The sequence below is a fragment of the Colletotrichum gloeosporioides genome (genome assembly GCF_011800055.1).
Source record: "Colletotrichum gloeosporioides strain Lc1 chromosome Unknown consensus_31, whole genome shotgun sequence".
In the NCBI taxonomy this organism is placed as follows: Eukaryota; Fungi; Ascomycota; class Sordariomycetes; order Glomerellales; family Glomerellaceae; genus Colletotrichum; species Colletotrichum gloeosporioides.
The window spans coordinates 145670-163125 of NW_025544676.1; the positions used below are offsets into that span (position 1 = coordinate 145670).

The 17456-nt window shown below is 56.5% G+C and overlaps 2 protein-coding genes across 2 annotated transcripts; one reads left to right on the plus strand and one right to left on the minus strand.

Annotated features, from left to right (window-relative positions):
* Positions 1-7402: 7402 nt before the first annotated feature.
* On the minus strand, positions 7403-13388 carry GCG54_00013490 (putative glucan endo-1 3-beta-glucosidase eglC; the record flags this gene model as incomplete). The annotated part of the gene is made up of 3 exons (XM_045413343.1): positions 7403-11026; positions 11077-11239; positions 12070-13388. The coding sequence occupies 3 exons, from the start codon at positions 13386-13388 to the stop codon at positions 7403-7405; spliced, it is 5106 nt and encodes a 1701-aa protein (XP_045266315.1).
* Positions 13389-15374: 1986 nt separating this feature from the next.
* On the plus strand, positions 15375-17311 carry GCG54_00013491 (putative transcriptional regulatory protein C15D4.02; the record flags this gene model as incomplete). The annotated part of the gene is made up of 2 exons (XM_045413344.1): positions 15375-16242; positions 16353-17311. The coding sequence occupies 2 exons, from the start codon at positions 15375-15377 to the stop codon at positions 17309-17311; spliced, it is 1827 nt and encodes a 608-aa protein (XP_045266316.1).
* Between the last annotated feature and the right edge of the window lie 145 nt (positions 17312-17456).

Genomic DNA, 17456 nt, shown 5'->3' on the forward strand with positions numbered 1-17456 from the left:
CGTTGGACATTTCGCAGTCGGCAGGGCCAGGGCAAGCTAGCGGTTCTGAGCCCTGTCACAGTTCTCAAATCAAAGAACAGTAACCAGCGAGAATGCACCCGACCAGCTTGCTGAGCCCTCAATTCCGTTGCCAGACACAGACAGCGGTCAAGTCACAGCCATCGCTGAACTGCCAACGTTGGCCGGGGGCGACGCTACTGTCCCAAGTGCCGCTGATTCGTCTGTCTGGAGGGGGTTTTGAGCTGGCTGGAAAGCTAATACCGCTAGTATGCCGAGTAGCTTGCCTTGAGCTGTTCTTCCCGCGGCAACGTCTCAGTTCGTTCGGTAACCCGACACAATGGTAAGAGGAGAATTCCGTAGCTCTACCTCAGCTCGTTGTCGACCTGGACCCCCCATCCACACGTGTAAGTGATACACGTCGCGAGCCATGGGTGTCCGCCATCTTGTGCCTGGCTGCAGTCCGGAGCATTGCGGCCTGGATTAAAAGTCGAGACCGATGGAAGGCAACATCCATACTGTCTGTATGGATCTCTCTGTACGGCGATGGATCCTCATGGTATCGGTCCGCCGGTCCTGGTGATGCTGCTACTGCTGCTGCGGCAGCTCTCCTGCATACGCTAATAAGCTCACAGCGCCTCCACAATGCTTCCCAGCAGTCGCATTTGTGAGGATTCGAGACCTGCAAAGGGTTGCCTCTTCGCCAACGTGCTGATCAACTACCGACAAATAGGCAGTCGCGCCGAGCATTATTCCTCTCTTTGAATCTGGGCCGTGCCAACGTCTTGTCTGGCTTGCTCAATGCCAGAGGCAGAACACGCGAAGTAAGCCTCGTCACGCTGGTGTCTTCTTCTTTTGTGGCTTGGCCAATCCGTCACGTCCTACTTCATGTTCCACCAGCGTCTTCAGTCACAACAAGCGGCATGTATCAGTTGTTCCAAGACTGTTGATGACCCTGGAGGCGTTGTTGTACGCATTGGCATTCGCTGCGTTATCGTGCGTGCGTGCGCCGGCTCAAATGACCAACGAGAGGGCATCCCCACTTGTCTTGTCTTGCCTGCCTGCGCAGCCGCCTCAGTGTTCCTTTCTCAGTTGTCCTCGGGTGCGCCTCTCTCCACCTAGATAAGGCGACGACCGACAAGAGGCCAGCCTTCTTCGCAGGATTGGTGGACCAAGCCGTTGAACGGCTGTTGGAGACACGCCCCCCTTGCTACCTACCAAAGGACGGACGGAAAAGTTGTGGCTTTGGTTTTGGTTCATCGAATCAGCGACCAGCCTGCTTCTCTCCCTCTATGAAATTTTTGGCTTGCAAGTTGGGGTACCACAGCACGGCGCGCACGCGCGGAGACGATGCGGAGACGATTTGGGCCTTGCCCTTTTCTTTACCGGAGCAACATGATGGCCAGGGATTGCCAATTGGAACCTGGCGAACTCGAAGAGGGTTGTTGGCGGTGGCAGTGGGTGCCCTGCCCTCGGTTTGCTGCGTACATAGTAGTAGCGTGGCAAGTAGTGCGGCCCTGCCTTCTGATTGAAGATTGTCGGCATGGTCCAGCGCATTGGTAAGGTTTGTCAGGTGTGGGCAGACTTGTTGGTTTTCGGATCTCATTGTGTGTGGCAGACTGGCGTATCCATGCTTCTCGTCACTGCCTTGATGCAGTCGCGGCCGCCATGGTCTGATGATGCTGCACGGCTGAGGGTTGAGAGTCCTGGGGAGTAGCGACAGAGATAACCGCGTTTGGCTCTATTGGACTCTACTCCAACGGCCGAGTCTGGGCTTATGGGCCGATATAGTGGTGGCGATGGGTGCTGCCTGGCGCGGTGCTCTGTCGCAATGCGTATCTGGTTCTGGTATCCTGCCGGGGCGAAAAAGAAACATAGGTACCGTTGATTGCCGCTGCGATGATAGGTGCAAGGGCTGGACTTGGGCTGCATCAGTGAAGAGGAGCAGTTGAGCAGGTCGCGGACGATGATAGATAGGTAGACCAGCAGGACCACTACTCTGTACAACTGCGAGGGCACAGCAGAGGGGAACGAGGCGGCCGTGGGCTGGGCCGGCCGACTCGAGCATGTGTAATTGTGTAGTGTCGACTCGCGTGTGTCGGCAGGTGTCCCAAAGTGGAGAGATGCATCAACTCGTGTGCCCCCGAATTTTCCAGTACCTGATGAAGGGTCGTATCTCTAGGCTAAGACAGCACTAGCGCTGGCAGGCTTAGCGTCAGGTAGGTTGCGACCGCATGGTGATATCGCCGCGCACTGAAAAGAACAGGGCAAGTCAAATGGCAGAGCGATAGCGGCGCCCAGAGTACGAGGAGCGCGGGACGAAGGGCAATCGAGACGGTGTCAATCAAGCAACGCAGTCAACATGCGATGCGAGTCTCGACAGTAATTGTGGCCAAGAGGGATGGCGGACGAGTCGCCAAGTTGCCGAGCTGGCCAAGGGCCCCGGAAGGGAAAGCCACGGCCGCTGGCACAGTCAGGTGGTGAGCTGGTTCGGAAGGCCAAGAAGGTACTGCGTATGGGAGAGCGTCAATTGTTGATGATGCGGGTTTTGGTGAAAGCTGCAGGAGAGAAATGAAGGCAACGGTGCTTCAGGTGACTGGAGGCACGGATGGGAGACGCCGCATGGAGAGACATGCTGCCATGTCTATCCCCATGGTCGCACAAGACATTGCTGGCTGGATCAGATTGTCCCCGAGATACTTGAATGCAGTAAGTATATGGGGGTCAATAAAGTGTTAGTGTCCAAGGAATTTGGCAAGACCATCGTTGGATTTGGGTTTCGATGGTAGGCCAGAAAGGGCAGGGTTCAAAGACAGCGATGAAGGGAGGATAAGGTGGCGGTGGGGGGGGATTTGGAGATCGGAGAAGAGGAGTCGAGAAATCGGAACTGGAGAATGGAGAATGGAGTCGAGTCCACAGTGGCAGCTACCTTATGGTGGACTGGATGGAATGTGGTGCAGTCACAGGTGCAGGAGAGGAGAGAGCTGAGTGCAGTGCGGTGCGGGCTGACTGAAGCGTGGGGGAGTGGAGGAGCAGTGTGAAGCTGTTCGTTCGGTGCCCGCCATGGGTCACGGTGTGTGTGAGTGGAGCGGGGACGTTGACCATTGGAGACCTATCGAAAAAGAGATGATGATCAGAAAAATACGTGTGATATTCCCCCAACAAAGGTCGGTCGGAGGAAGGAGACCTTACATTTTTGCCGGTTCCTATCTCTGCCCGGTCAGCCTGATGCATACCTAAGGTAGGAAGGGTTATCTTTATCACGGGCGACGGCGAGGTCAGCTTCAGGTGGCAGGCAGGAACCGCGACCATGACACCGCCCCCACTCCGAGGCAGGTACGGCGAACAGGCGGATAAGAGGCACCAAGTAGAGGCAAGGTAGGTACAGAGTAGTGCAGGTAGATACCAGCTTGTCTATGTCGAGCCTCAGGTTATTACCGGGTTCCCAGTTTCAAAGGTGAGGTGCTCGCTCATCAATGATCACGCCCGAGAACCATGACCCGCGCCGTCGACAGTTGCACCCAGTGCAACAGCAGCCCAGGGGCCAAAGTACCTCGCTGCTGAGGGTGTGACAGCACCAACCCACCACCGCATCTTTGTTCACATCGTTGTCCTGCGAGGTTTGCTGAGACGATGATGGTGCTGTCGTCTGTCCGTCATCCGTAATAAGGTAGGCGTCGTCTATGCTGTCCTGACGACTTGACCTGCCCTACCCTGCCCTGTTTCCTTGCATGTGTTACCCACTCGTCGATGGATAAATGCAGGAAATGGAGCTGGATATCTCGTCATTTTGTTGGTCAGGGCAGAGCAAACGACGGGTGATGGAGACACCAATGGAGACGGAGACGGGGTAAGGTAAGGTACCTACCTACCTACACCTGAAGAAAGAGCACCCGACGACAAACGACCACAAGCTTGGGCGGATCGGGGAGCATGGACCACCGCTTAGGTCCCCGTCGACGGCTTCCCACTGGTCCGACTCACTCCGGTTTCCTGTCTCTGGGAAACACCCGTGGACACACTCCCGTCATCTCTGTCACTGTCACTGCAACAACAGCTGAGGTGCACCTGCACCGTGTGGCCCAACCCAACCTAGGTACCTACCTTCCACTCGAGGCATTCTCACGGCTCGGATCCGGCCCCGCCCGCTGTTTCCCGTTCACTGGCACTCGAGTCCTTCATTCCTTCCTTCCCGTGAGGCGAGGGAGATCAAGTGTGTTCACGTCAGGTCTGCAACTCCAGACTGCCAACGCCACCAGTGCCGCATTCACGCCGCAAGTCTCACCTATTCTTACCTTATCTTACCTTACCTTACCTCATTCCACCTCCCTTCGCTTGTCTTGCTTTTGCAGCGACAACACATCTTGCCTTGCCGTAAGGCAGAACCGACGCGAGACACGGCACGCACGATACCGCCACCTCCCCACTCACTCAGAAGCCAAACCACCACCCATCACGACACCATCATCCGAGACCGACCTTTTGCAAAATCCCACCGCAGCATTCACCATCGAAAATCCTCCGCCCAGAATACCCCTCTGTCCCGTCAGCTCTTACAAAAGCTGCTGCCCATGCACCTCCCGGGGACTTGTGCCGCACCCTCCCGCCACCTCCATCTGGCCAAGCCATCCCCAATCCAGACTTTACCGATTGGCACCCCTTCCCCCTTACTCAAACTGTGGCATGTCAGTTAACGGACTCCGAGGACCATTCAACCCCAGAGTTACCGCCAACATTTATTCGCACTTTACTGTCTCGCTTGTCATATGGATAGAGGGAAGCAGGCTGACCGGCCATTCGAAAGGCAAGACGACTACTACTGGCGCTTCTCTCCAACGTCTCTAAGCCATCCGTATCGCCTAGTCGATTAGGCCAAACCAAATTGCCCGACACACTTGATTCCGGCATATACATCGCTTGGCTGAGTACACCGCTGCTCACGCGACACCGCTCTAAATCTCGACCGGTGCCAGCCCTCGGATACGCCTGCAAGTGCGTCTCCACACAACCTAGAGAGATCGTTATCAAATCATGCCGCCAGGCTGCCGACTGTCCCTGGCCCAAAAACCAACATGTCCTCTGCTCTTTTGCGACTTGTCCTGCCCCGATACTTGCCGGCAACCGGTCACATCTTCACTCAGGGGCACTTTTGCAAGTTGCAAGTTGCCAACTGCAGACTGACTGCGTGTGACAGACAATTCCTGACTCCACGAGCTCATGAAGAGTTTCACTTGCATATCTGCCAGCTTACCCAACTGAGCAGGTCCTCCAGCGATACCCTTCGCTTTTGGGGGCACGCTAGCCGTACGCCTGCCTTCTGGCCAATCCCAGCCTCCCGCCCTCCCACTCAACACGACTTATCAACTTTCCTCCCGATGCCCACACCCCCCTACGTCTCCGATCTGCCTCACCACCGAACCCATACCCATTTTGAGCTGCCTACAGCGCGTCCTGTACCTGCCTTTTCTCATTGCGGTATGCCTACCTCTGGATTATCATGTCTCAGCAAAATGAGGGAGCTTGAGCTCAGGTCTGCAATGCACGACGCTATGCCCACATGAAGGATAACCTACCAGTGCCCTTGAGGCTGGGTGCCCTTGACGTTGAGGGTACTTTTTCAGGGTTCCTTTGTGTCATTCCCACGTGGAAGTACGGCAAACCAAAGTAGCCAGGTCGCCATGGGCCGGGGCAAGCTCTTGCACAAAGCGGGAAAAAGAAACCCTTGACACAACTTCGATGAGGCGCTCAAGGACCAGGTACTGCTATCTTGCAACAGTCAACGGTTGCAGCTGTTCGGAGAGGAATCTCGGATCCTATTCTTTGCGCCACCCTGTCAAGGCCAAGGTCCTTGTACCCGTTGCGCGTATGCAGTACGGATCTGCGGCGCAGTCCGACACAATTTCCTCAAATCTCCCGCCTGAACTTTACTGGCGGCCGTCTCCGCAAGATGCCAACTAGGTTGCCATATTCCTCGGCGTGTTACGCCTGGGACAAGTTCAGATGTTATTCAACAACTACCCCGAATCGTCAGGCTGAATCTACCGTCGGTTTGGACTTAACGGCCCGAATCCTTGCCATGGCCAGTATGTAACTTCGGCCCCGACCGTCGTCCAAAGATACTACCAGAGTTTTGCTCCAACAAGTAAGTGATTGGCAGAGACCTGACGGCTGCCTACTAAGCCACGCTGGGTGACCGATGTTGTCAACACTAGGCTCTCACTGCTTGTGCCTACAGCCTCATTGGGCATTTGACGTCGTCCGATCGACACAACGTCACACGGTCCGTGAACATTTCGACATCGTACGTCGAGCCTGTGCGACGGGATGGCGGCGGCAGTCGATCGTGAAACAACAGCACCGGATCCGATTCGTCTCTTGGGTGACCGCTCGGTGACCGCCCGGTTTCCGCGGCTTAAAGGCATACGACTGAAGCTCTTCGGATGGATGAAAAATATCCCCAGGACGAGACTGCCATGGCCTAATACGCCGTCGTAGCGCCGCGGAAGTGTCGAATAATAGCATCTCTAACTTTCAAGCTTGGTAACGCAGGTAATGCATCAACGGCACAGATGGTTGTGAGGCACAAACCCAGAGACTTGGCACAAGCCCGCGCGGACAGCCAACAGCGATTGACTCTCGGGCTAGTCCGCACGTAGCGCTGACCATGGCAGATGTCAAACACGCAGCCAGATTCGTGTCGTGCTGTTTCCATGTCCGTCCCTCTCCGTCCCGGAACTACATAGCCTCCGGCAAATCGTTAATGGTCCAAGAGCCGCTGCGTTGTCAGTGACCCCCGCGGCCTCCTGCCCGCGCAAAGCGAGCGCGGCAAAAAAGCTACTGCCTCTCTTGGCCATCATGAGCACGTCACTATCTATACGAAAAGCTGTATGCCGAGCGCAAGGGGAGTATTTTGGTCCGTGCTTGGTTCTCCTGGCTATACCCAGCCCTATGGCAAACATTGATTGAGTAGGTAGTATTCATTCCGCCGGCATTGGCGTCATGTCATGCCTGCATCGCATTCGCATTGTAACCCTTCTCCCGCACACCTTCCTCCCCGGGTAATACGCCGGCTGCGACGGCCTTTGTCAGTGGCTGGCTTCGCTATGGCGTCGTCGATGATGTTTTTCCTTGCTCCATGGGCTTTCGGAGTGTCTTGAGAACAACAAACCCCCAAACCATACTGAATAGTGAGCTCCATGTATATTGTTCGCCTTCCAGGGTGGTGTATAATCGCCGGGCCGGCCGATTTACCGCAGACCGGGTAAAAACCATGGCAGCTACCAGATGTGCCGTATCACGATAACTAGAAATCTTCTTCCGTTGCGAAGTGCTGCTTGCTTTCTAAAGACGATAAACCCTTCTCGTCTATGCTCTTGTCTGCATGTAGGCTACTTGTATTCAATGTCTATCCGGCCTGGGCCAAGCCAAGCCGCTCGACAACGCGCTTGATGGACCCCTTTTCGGCCTTGCTCCAGTCCACGCTCTTCAACTCTTCCGCCCGACCACCGCCACCTTCTTCCTCTCCAAACAGCTTCCACAGCTCGTCAACAACCTGGCTGCGTACCCTGGGCCAGGGGTGGAACATGAGCGCCCCAAGCCTCTTCCTAGCCTCCGCGACCCCGTCCCTGACACCCTCCGCTACCTCCGGATCCGCGTCCGTGTCGTCAAAGCCGGCCACGCACCCGTACACCTTGATGCACGCCTCGAGCTTGCGCATGTTGCCCGTCTTGTAGCCCACGCGCTGGACCTGCAGGCACAGCGAGCGCAGGCCGACCAGCACCCCGGCGCACCTCTGGAAGAGGCCGACGTGGCACAGGAACGCGATGATCTCGAGCGTCGGGACGACGACGCGGTCGGCGGCTGCTAGGCCCTGGCGCGCCTTGAGGTTCGCGACGAGGGCGCCGCAGACGGACGACAGGGCGGCCGCCGAGGCGGCGCAGAAGGAGGCGAGGGCGGCGCGGGAGGCGATGACGAGGTCTTCGTTGCCTGTGTCGGCGGAGGTGACGCAGCCGGCGAGGAGCTCCGACATCCAGGCCTCCTCGTCGGGGCGGGCGAGTTTGGGGTGGAGAAGGTTGGAGGAGGACGACGAGGTGCGGAGCGTCAGGAGGGTGTGGAAGTACTCCCGTGAGGAGAAGGTCTGCTGCGTGAAGGTCGGGGCGAAGGATGGGTTGAGGGTCAGGGCCAGGACGGCGTGGGCTTCCGTGCGGACGCGGTCCAGCTTCTCGGCCGCGAGGCGGAGGATGCGGAGGAAGAGTTTGGATACTGCCTCCGGCAGCCATTCGACCTCAGTGGTTTCTGGCGCGAAGGCGAGCTTCCAGAGGGACTTTGTGGCGCGGAGAGCCTCGAGCCGGACGTGGGAACCGACGTCGCCACGGGCGTTTGTCGTGTAGTCGTTGAGGCCCTCGGCCAGGAGGTCCAGGAAGACTGGGGCGCGTTCGCGGAGCAGGACGCTCTGCGACAGACTCTGGAGGATCGCGACGCGCGTGTCGATGTCGTTGTCGCCCGCCCACCGCGCGAGGACCGTGTCGCAGACGACGTCTCCCTCTTGGCTGCTAAACGTGCTGGTGATGGGGTACGCCATTGTGAGGGCGGAGAGCACGCCCGTGTCGTTTGCGGTGCGGGAGGTCGGGCGGTGACGCACTGCGGAGGCCCATTCCTGTATCATGGTCCTGCGGGAGTCGGGCGGGGAGAAAAGGAGATGGATGAGGGCTGCTTCGGAGGAGGCGGAGACGGCTTCCTTCTCGGGGCGGGAGAGGCCTGCGGCGATGACGGGGCCAAAGGTCGAGACGAGACTGGTTATGGATGAGGGGATCGAAGGGAGAGCGTCGATTGATGCCATGACGTTGAGGAGTGATTGGGTGTTTGCGGTTGAGACAACTGTGTAGCCTGGTTGGAGAGCCGACTGTGCGTTCGAGGAGAGTGTGGCCGTCTGCAGGATGGGGAGTGAGGAGGTAATGAGGCGGCTGGAGGCTTCGGCGACTAGTTCCGGCCGGCGGTAGGTTGTTTTCTGAAAGTCTCCCAAGATTGTCTCTAGATTTTGAATGATGCGCTGTGTGAGATCCGTGACAGTGCCATCCGACTTGGTAGCTAGCAGATCAGGGAACTTGTCCAGTACGGACGCGAGACAAAGTAAGAGTCCGTGGCGCTCGTCGACTTGTCTGGTCTGCAGAGCGCGAAGACGGGCGAGGATCCTGTCGATCGAAGCCGTGAACTGAGCCGCGGCGTCGGGCGAGTCCTTCTGGGAGAGTTCCAGCGTAAGAGTGCCAAACGAAGCGCCAGCGACACGACGCGAAGCGGCGTCTGCGTCGCCTATTCCTCGCCAGCCGAGGAGACCGTCCAAGAGGGCCGCGCCGTATTGGGGCGAGAGCCTCGTTGCGTTGAGGGCTACTTCGTGAATGGCGCGCGATCGTAGGGCGACGGCGTGGTAATCGACCGTCTGCACAACCCAGATGCCCTTCTCCACCGTGTCGGGGTGTCGTCCGATGAGTTCCTGCAGCGCAGCCGAAGCACCGCGTCGGATGTTGCCTGCAGAGTCGAGCGAGGCAGTGACGACCAGCTCCGTGGCGAGGACTTGTAGGATGGAGGCGTCCCGGCTGTGAGGTCTGGCGGCGACGACGGCTGCTGTGGGAACTTCCAGGAGTTCCGCGGTAGTGTACCGTCGGGCCAGGGCCCAGATGCCGAAGCATGCTGCATCGCGGACGTTGGTCCCCACGGAGCCGCCTGATGTGCTGCGCTTCTCAAAGGAGAGGCCGAGGAGCAGGCCGTGAACGATGTCTGGGAGCTGGCTCGCTGGTGGGGAGCGGCGGTACAGCAGATGCGAGAGGGTCAACGTCAGACCGTGCCATTCCAAGGGATCCACGGCTGCAAGGTCGCGTGTCTTAAGTCCGTTGGGATTTCCTGGCTCCTTGGTCCAGAGGACGTTGCGGTTCAACGAGTCGAGAACGGCGTCGACTACCTGGGAAGCCATCTCGGGGTCGAGTCTGAGAGTGACAATGCTGAGCGCTTTGGAAGCAGCCAACCGAACGGGTGTATCGTTGTCAGCGAGGCACTCCAGGAAGTAGCCGATGGACCTCTCGATGAGCTCCGCGCTGTCTGGGTCCGGCGGGGACTTGCGGAGGAGGAGGACGGTGACGGAGCGGATGACCTTGATCAGCATTTTGCGAGCCACCGCGACAGAGCGGATCGCCGCCGAGACGGGTGTCTCTTCGACCTCGGAGGAGGCAACTGCGTGAGCGGCGCGGAAGATGGAGGAGAGATGGGCGTCCATGTCGGACGTATTTATGGAGGATCTCAAAACGCCGGCCAGGAAGGATAGCACGCCGATGTAAAAGTACGGTGGTTGCGGCGGGGTATCCGGGGATGGGTTGAGGGAGGCGAGGGCCCAGTTGACGAGGGCGGTCAAGACGCCCTGGGACTGCATGTCGCGGCGCATGGCGATGCGGACGAGAAGAGCGCGGGCACCATCGCGTTCTTTGCCAGGAGAGGCGAGATACTTGATTGCCACTGGGAGTATGCGGACTGTGATCCCGGGCAGGTCAGACGGCCAGGTGAAGTTTAGGATGGAAGGGAGGGTGATTTGTTCGTCTGCCGCGGCGGAGGAGATGGTGGAAAGGTCGAAGGGGGCGAGAAGAAGATGCGACAGCCATAGAAGAACTAAATAGCGCTCCTCCCAGGACCATTGCTGAGTGTTGGACTGGGGGGATACAGGACTAAGCGAGGGACGGGAGGCCTGAGGCGACCTGGAGCGCTCCGCAGACTCGAGTGCCGAGAGGAGAGGCTCAATATAGCGGGTCTCGACGTTGAGGAAGCGAACAACGACTTTCTCGCCACGGATCTTGGTGAACGTGTAGAGCAGCTTAGCAATGGCGACATTCAGGGGCTCGAGCAGCTGGGAGCGAGTCGAGAGTTGTTTGGGACGATTACGATTCCGGATGTTGAGGTGGGCGAGGTAGGTTGCTGCTAGAAGCGGAAGCCATGTGGGAAGATGAGGATCCAGCAGTTGAGGAAGCTCTTGGAAGGGGTCGAGCAACTGCGATTGTTGTTAGCCGATGAGTTTGATGAGAGGACTGATGAGATTACGCTGGACGCCAGACGGGCTGTTTCTGAGGTCCGTACGCGGCTGCGGAGAGTGTGGCCGTCCGATTTTCGTAGGAAGAGAGGAAGAGATCGATTAAAGTCCGCAATGAGATCTGTTGAGATCCTTTGGAGTTTGATGTCGCTGTCGTCCTCGTGGGCGTCCATTCTGGCGGGTCGGTGATGAGATGAGATGAGATGTGCACAGTTTAGGACATTGAAGGGAGAGCGGGGAAAAAGACCTCAGTGAGGCGCTGGCTGGGACTCCACTAGATAGTCTTGCTTGCCTCCGCTGTCAGATGTCTGATACTTATTGTTTGTTTGCAACTCAAACTCACCCTTGCGATGTCGTGGGTAACGATTGCGGCAGTGAAGTCGGGTTCATGTGAGTGAGTTCACTGCGAAGGAAACTAAGGTGTGGATAACGTGGTGATACCCGCACAGTGCAATAGTCGACATGTCGCTTTGTTTGACACTGTCAAAAGGTTCACCCACCATCCTTGGAGGAAAGACAGTCTAGACTTCCGTTCTCTCTGGAAAGGCATCATGCTTTCTTAAACCCACTAAGAATCGTTTGAAATTATTTTCACATATCACTGTCGCCTGAACCGAGAAATATATGGCTGCGTGTCCGTTGGTTAAAGCTCAACGAACTCTTCTTCGGCTTACACGAAATCAACTTCAATAGGGCCACCCAAAGTGCAAATTAAAATAACTTTTTGTATATTTGATGATAGTCTCATAACAATTTCCGATTGTGCTGCTTTAGGCCCGAAGGATTGTGGTAGACTCGATCTAACTGATAACTCTGCTTTTACTCAACCGCCGTACACTACAGTGCAGAATCTAGTGGGTTGCAATAACGTAATTAAGGCCGTGTATTCGTTTCCCCTGTCCCATGGAATTATGTACGTTGACCATGTTGGGGACCATCAGAAGGGTATAAAGCCAGACGTGGTAAAGAGAGGTGCAAATCCGCTCTCTAACGACACTTAGAACATTGCGAAGGCGAGCATGCCAGCCAGTACAGCGATGCTGAAGGTAGTAGCGGCAGCGCTGCTCACAGGAACGGTGGTGGTAGTCGAAGAAGGAGCAGACGTGGGCACGCTCACGGTAGCATTACCGCCGGAGCCTGAGCCCGAGCCCGAGCCAGATCCTGAGCCAGATCCTGAGCCAGAACCGGAGCCAGAGCCGGAGCCGGGGGTGGCAGACGGCGACGCACCGCCGCTTCCACCGGAGCCAGATCCGGAGCCGGAGCCGCCGGAGGGCACAGCAGTCGACAACGTCGTAGCTCCACCAGAACCAGAACCGGAGTCAGTACCCGTGGCAGTGGCGGTAGCAGTCGGAGTGCCAGCAGCGGTAGAAGAGCTGGAGGTGGTGTTGTCACAAGACAGGTCGTACAAAGGCTTGTTGGTCAGGGTTGAGCCAATGACACCGAAGCTGGGGTTGGGAGTAGTGGGAGAAGAGTCCTGGAAAGTGTACCACCAGACATTGGTCTTTCCAAACATGGGGCAGCCAACCTCGTCCCAGAAAGTCTTTGCGTTCTCGAGGGAAGGGACAGCAGAGCCGACGGTCTTGCCGCTGACAGGCCAGCCAGTTTCGGCAATCCAAACAGGCTTGCCGCCAACGGCACCCTGGGTCGCGCTCAGAGCCTCGGCCCATCGCTGCTTACTATCAGAGATGGCGTTGGGCTTGGTGTCCTCGAAGTAGGGGTAGGCGTCCATGCCAATCCAGTCGCAAGCATCGATGACTGCCTTGTTGCTGCCATTAACCCAGGCAGTCCATGTGTCGACGTGGCCCAGAGAAACGCTGCTCAGGGGCGAGCCCTTGAGGATTTCCCGAACTTGATCAAAGTAACCCACAAGCGTGTTGGGCTCAGCACCAGCGTATTCGCCATTGGCAATGCCGGTTGGTGAATGGCGGTAGAGATCCTCGCTTCCAATGGAAATGCCGGCAACCAGACCGCTGAGCTGGCTGCCGTACTGCGACACCGTCTTCTTCAGAGCCTCGAGCTCGTTTGCAAAAGCTGCGTCACCGGCAGAGGCCCAGAGACCGAGTAGCAGGCTGGTCTTTGTGGAAATGGCAGCGGGGATGGCAGCAATAGGGTCGTTGGTGCTTCCACCTTGGACCATTGTGTAGAGACGGGCTGAGGTGAAAGCACCGTTGGTGCCCTCGAGACTAGCTGCAGCCTTGAATTCGGCCTCGAAATCGGCCTGTGTCTTTGTGCTGCCATCGGTGAAGGTAGAGCCGTAGTTGAAGCCCTGGAAGGCACTGGCCGTTGCGGCGTAGAGGACCGCAGCCAAGCTGGAGGTACGCATTTTGTCGGTTGCGCGTTGAGTAGTTTTGAGTTAGGTGCTGCTGGATCTTTGAGGGAGAGGCAAGTATACGAAGAAATAGAAGAGGTCGACTTGTAGGTGCCGTAGAAGCCGGGCTCTAGAGGAATAGCAACTAGGTATTAATACGTAGATCAAGGCCGGCAAACGAGAGACGATGTGGGTGTTGACTCAGAGACCCGGAGGCACAATGAGGATAATGATTGTGAGGAGATGCAAAAGAGAGGAGGTGAAGCAAGGGAAATGGTAAAGAGGAACGAAATGAGAAAACACGAGGGGTAGGAGGGTTTTTGACCAAGAAGGCAGATGCTTGATCAGATCACATAAACAAGCTCAATGGTTCTTTGGGCCGACTTCCCTGTGCCTTGCACATGGCAGCGGAAGTCCCCTTCCCCTCCTCCTCCATGTTCTCGGTTTGTTTCCCACACCCTCCCAACAAGAAGGACCAATCCAGACGAGAGAGTTGCGTAAGTGGTATGACACCTGGAGGGCGGAAGAGTCTGGAAAGGGCAAGTGAGGTTAGCTGGGTGGTTCCACATGCCCCGAGTTGAACTGACACATCCTTTCCCCTCCCTCGCCGAGATGCAGCATCGCTGTCCAGCATTGAACGCTTAAGAAGCAGGAACAAGGTGTGTCCCGTATCCAAAGCACATCTTTAGGTTTCTTCTGCAGGACTGCCCCTGAAGCGACGAGGCGATGAGGTCACGGAGTGTGCAGGGCAACCAAATCGGGGCAGGACGGCTCAAAACAAAGGCCCAATCACGGCTGCCATCCCATTTTACCGGCGTGCCGGCGCCCATCTTGGGCCGTCAAGAGCCCCCGGGCCCGCGCTGGCTTGCCCATTTTTAGCAGCCACATGCCCTATGCTCACCCCTGTGTCCCTGTACGGCCAGCCCGTGATGGTAAGCCCGGTCCGCCCCCTCCCCCGTGTTTTCAAGCAATCCTAATGTTGCGAGAGACCGTAATAACACCTCGTCGGAATGCGCGACATGTCTGTCCATCTTTCAATTTGGGAAAGTTTCTGTCAAAATTTTGGTCAGTGAAGGCCTGTCTTGTGAGAACGCGAATCTGAGTCTGCCATCTGCCAGTCATCTGCCGTCAATCCCCGAGGAATAACACTTTCTGCTCTGCCCTAAGGTATGTGGCATGCAGGATAGGTTTCCCGACGGCTTCCGGTGCCGTCTGCCACCCGCCTGGCTAGACCACCTGGACTCACGTAACTCCCAACAACGCGTGGCTGCTTGACGTCCTAAGTTGGCGAAACCAAGTGGCGTTCGACATGTTGAGTTGGTTGGGCACGACTGCCGGGCTGTAGAAGAGTCTACTGCAGGGGAAAAGCCAGACCGAAGCCAGGCAGATCAATCGCCAATGACGGAAGCTGGGTGACTGCGAGGACGACGTGGAAAAAGCAACAGCGGAGAGGTGACAGCTGCAGGTACCAATGGAAGCGCTCGCTTCCCCAGGTATGCAAGGGGTTAAGGGGTCTCAGGGGACCACATTCCCCATCCGCAGTGGCCCTCCCAGCTCGGAGCCTCCAAACCGCCGGTTATTTTTCCTCGCTCTGCCCAATTCTCGCAGTCGATGAGGTCGACAAATCGCACGTCATTTGATGGCCAATTCTTCCCGCTGATTTCAATTTGAGAGGCATCAGAAAAAACACGACAAAATTATGATCACGTAATGCACTCGTCACCCACCTCAGCCCTGGCGGAAAGCCACATGAGGCACGGCCGGACTAAGGATACTGAGATTATCCGGCCTTCGGTGTGACTCGTAGAGTGCGCCAACTCCATTCACGCTTGCACCACTCATGGCTCGAAGAAAAGTGGAACCGACCGAGTCCAGTTCAACACACCAACGACACCCGCCAGGCTGCTTGTCTGCGCCATCTCACCAGGCTGCCTTTTGTACCTGATCATCGTCTTGACCTCATTTGCCATTTGCGCAATGACTGACAAATGATGGGCAGCAATGGCGGAATTCAACATCCAGCTTTCCCCATATCCGGAATCAAACGCCGTCCCGTTCACCAATGCACCTCAAGCCAGTAAACCGAAGCACTCTCGAACAAGCACACGAAAGGTGCGAACCGGATGCATCACTTGCAAGAAGCGCCACGTAAAATGCGATGAGGGAAAGCCTCACTGCAGCAATTGTCTCCATAATCGGGGACACTGCGAAGGCTACGCCCTCGAACCGAGAAAGAATGCCGCTGCAAAACCCGGCCAGGTCGTCTGGGATTCCAGGCAAGCCACTCGCCATGCCGCACACCCGAGGATCCAGTTGAAATTGGACCCTGATGCTCTCGACTTCACCGACACATCGAGCATGCGCTACTTTGAAGAATTCGTTAACCTGGCCAAAGCACCCTGGACCAATGCAGCCGCCAGCAGCAGCTTGTGGGAAGTAACTCTCCCTCAGCTTGCACGCAACAGCAGTACCCTTCGATCTGCCGCCATGGCCATCGGTGCACTCAGTGTATGGCATCGCCAATCAGCCCAACGAAGCCTTCGCACAATATCCGTGCCCGAGATGTCAACAAATGAGAGCGACGAGCATTACTTCAATGCTGTCGCTCACTACTGCCATTCCATCAAGGAGCAGAGCCGCCAAGCATCTCTTCAAGACGCCATCATCTTGTCTGTCCTTTTGCTCTTGTTCGAGACGCTTACGGATAACAGGAAAGCCGCCCTGGATCACGTTAATCACGGTCTTTGTCTGATGCTGTCTCTCATCACGGACGAGAATGCAGAACACTATATCAGGAAGCTGGCCCCGAACCCCAAGCCTCTCCTGGCTGCCATCGCCGACGTTTTCAACCACCTTGCAAAACAAGCCCGTACGGTGTTGCGCGACAGAGTGGGACAGGGACCTCCCCTTCCAAACCTAACCAAGGTCTTAAGGAGTAGGAACCATACAATGGAATCTTTCATGATTCTGTGAGTCAAGTGCCTACCTCGGACGTCGATATCGACGATATACCCACGGTCTTCAAAAGCCTCGACGACTTTGAAGACAGCTGGAATGCCGTTCAGCGTGCACAAACGGCAATGATCCCCATCATGGTAGAATACTTGTACAACTCGGACGTAATTCACTCACACGACGAGGAGGTCATCTATGGGTTTCATGTCAATCTCCTACAGAACCCCCGGATTTTGGAGTTCTCTGAGAAGTCGAATAAGACCATGGAAGCACTTGACGCCGGATTCCGGCCCCTATTCAACAAGATCATCATGTCCCACGATACCGACTCACCCCTCTACTTAAGAGCAATTCATCTGCGCCTACAGCACTTGGGCGTCTACACGTTCGACAACCCTCCAATGTATGTGAACATTGAGTTGGTGAAGGCACGAACACCCCTCTTCCGAGAATATCTGTCTGTTGCTTCCATCGCTCTCCGCGCGGCCAAACGAGAAGTTAAGAAAAACCCGGCTCATCAAGTCTCCCTCCAGTGCAATATCACCTGGCACTTGATGGTTCTGTCCTTCTTCTGTCGCGATCCGCTTGCGCGCGATGAAGCCGTGGAGATGCTGAAAGATTACCCGGGTCAAGATGGCTTGTGGAAAACACGAGCTCTGTACGCCATTGCAGCGCGAAACCGCACCATCGAATGCATGAATGCCTCCGAAGGCACGGCTGACGAACAGTGGCGACGGTTCTGGCGTCGCGAATTCCTCTTCGAGGAGGGTGGAGACCGCGTTCTGCTCCGCTATCTCGAGAAAGACGGTTTGCTTGGAACGTGGACGTTGGTGCAGGAGGCTGCCGTGGTCCGAGATAAAGACGAAGACATAGTATGGACAAGGCAACCGGTGCATGGGCGTGGCGGCCTGCTTATGGCCGAAGTCTTCGGTGCCGAGCGTGCGGGATATGACAAGAAGAGCGGCCAAGGTGCCGATGTTTAGAATTCAGGCGGTATAAGATACATCGTTTGGACGAATGTGCTTTGAAGAGAAGGAGTATACGACATGGAGACAATTACATTGATACCCAAATAAAGTAAGAAAAGAAACAAGTCAGCCTGGGAAATAAAGGGTTTGCCCAGACGGT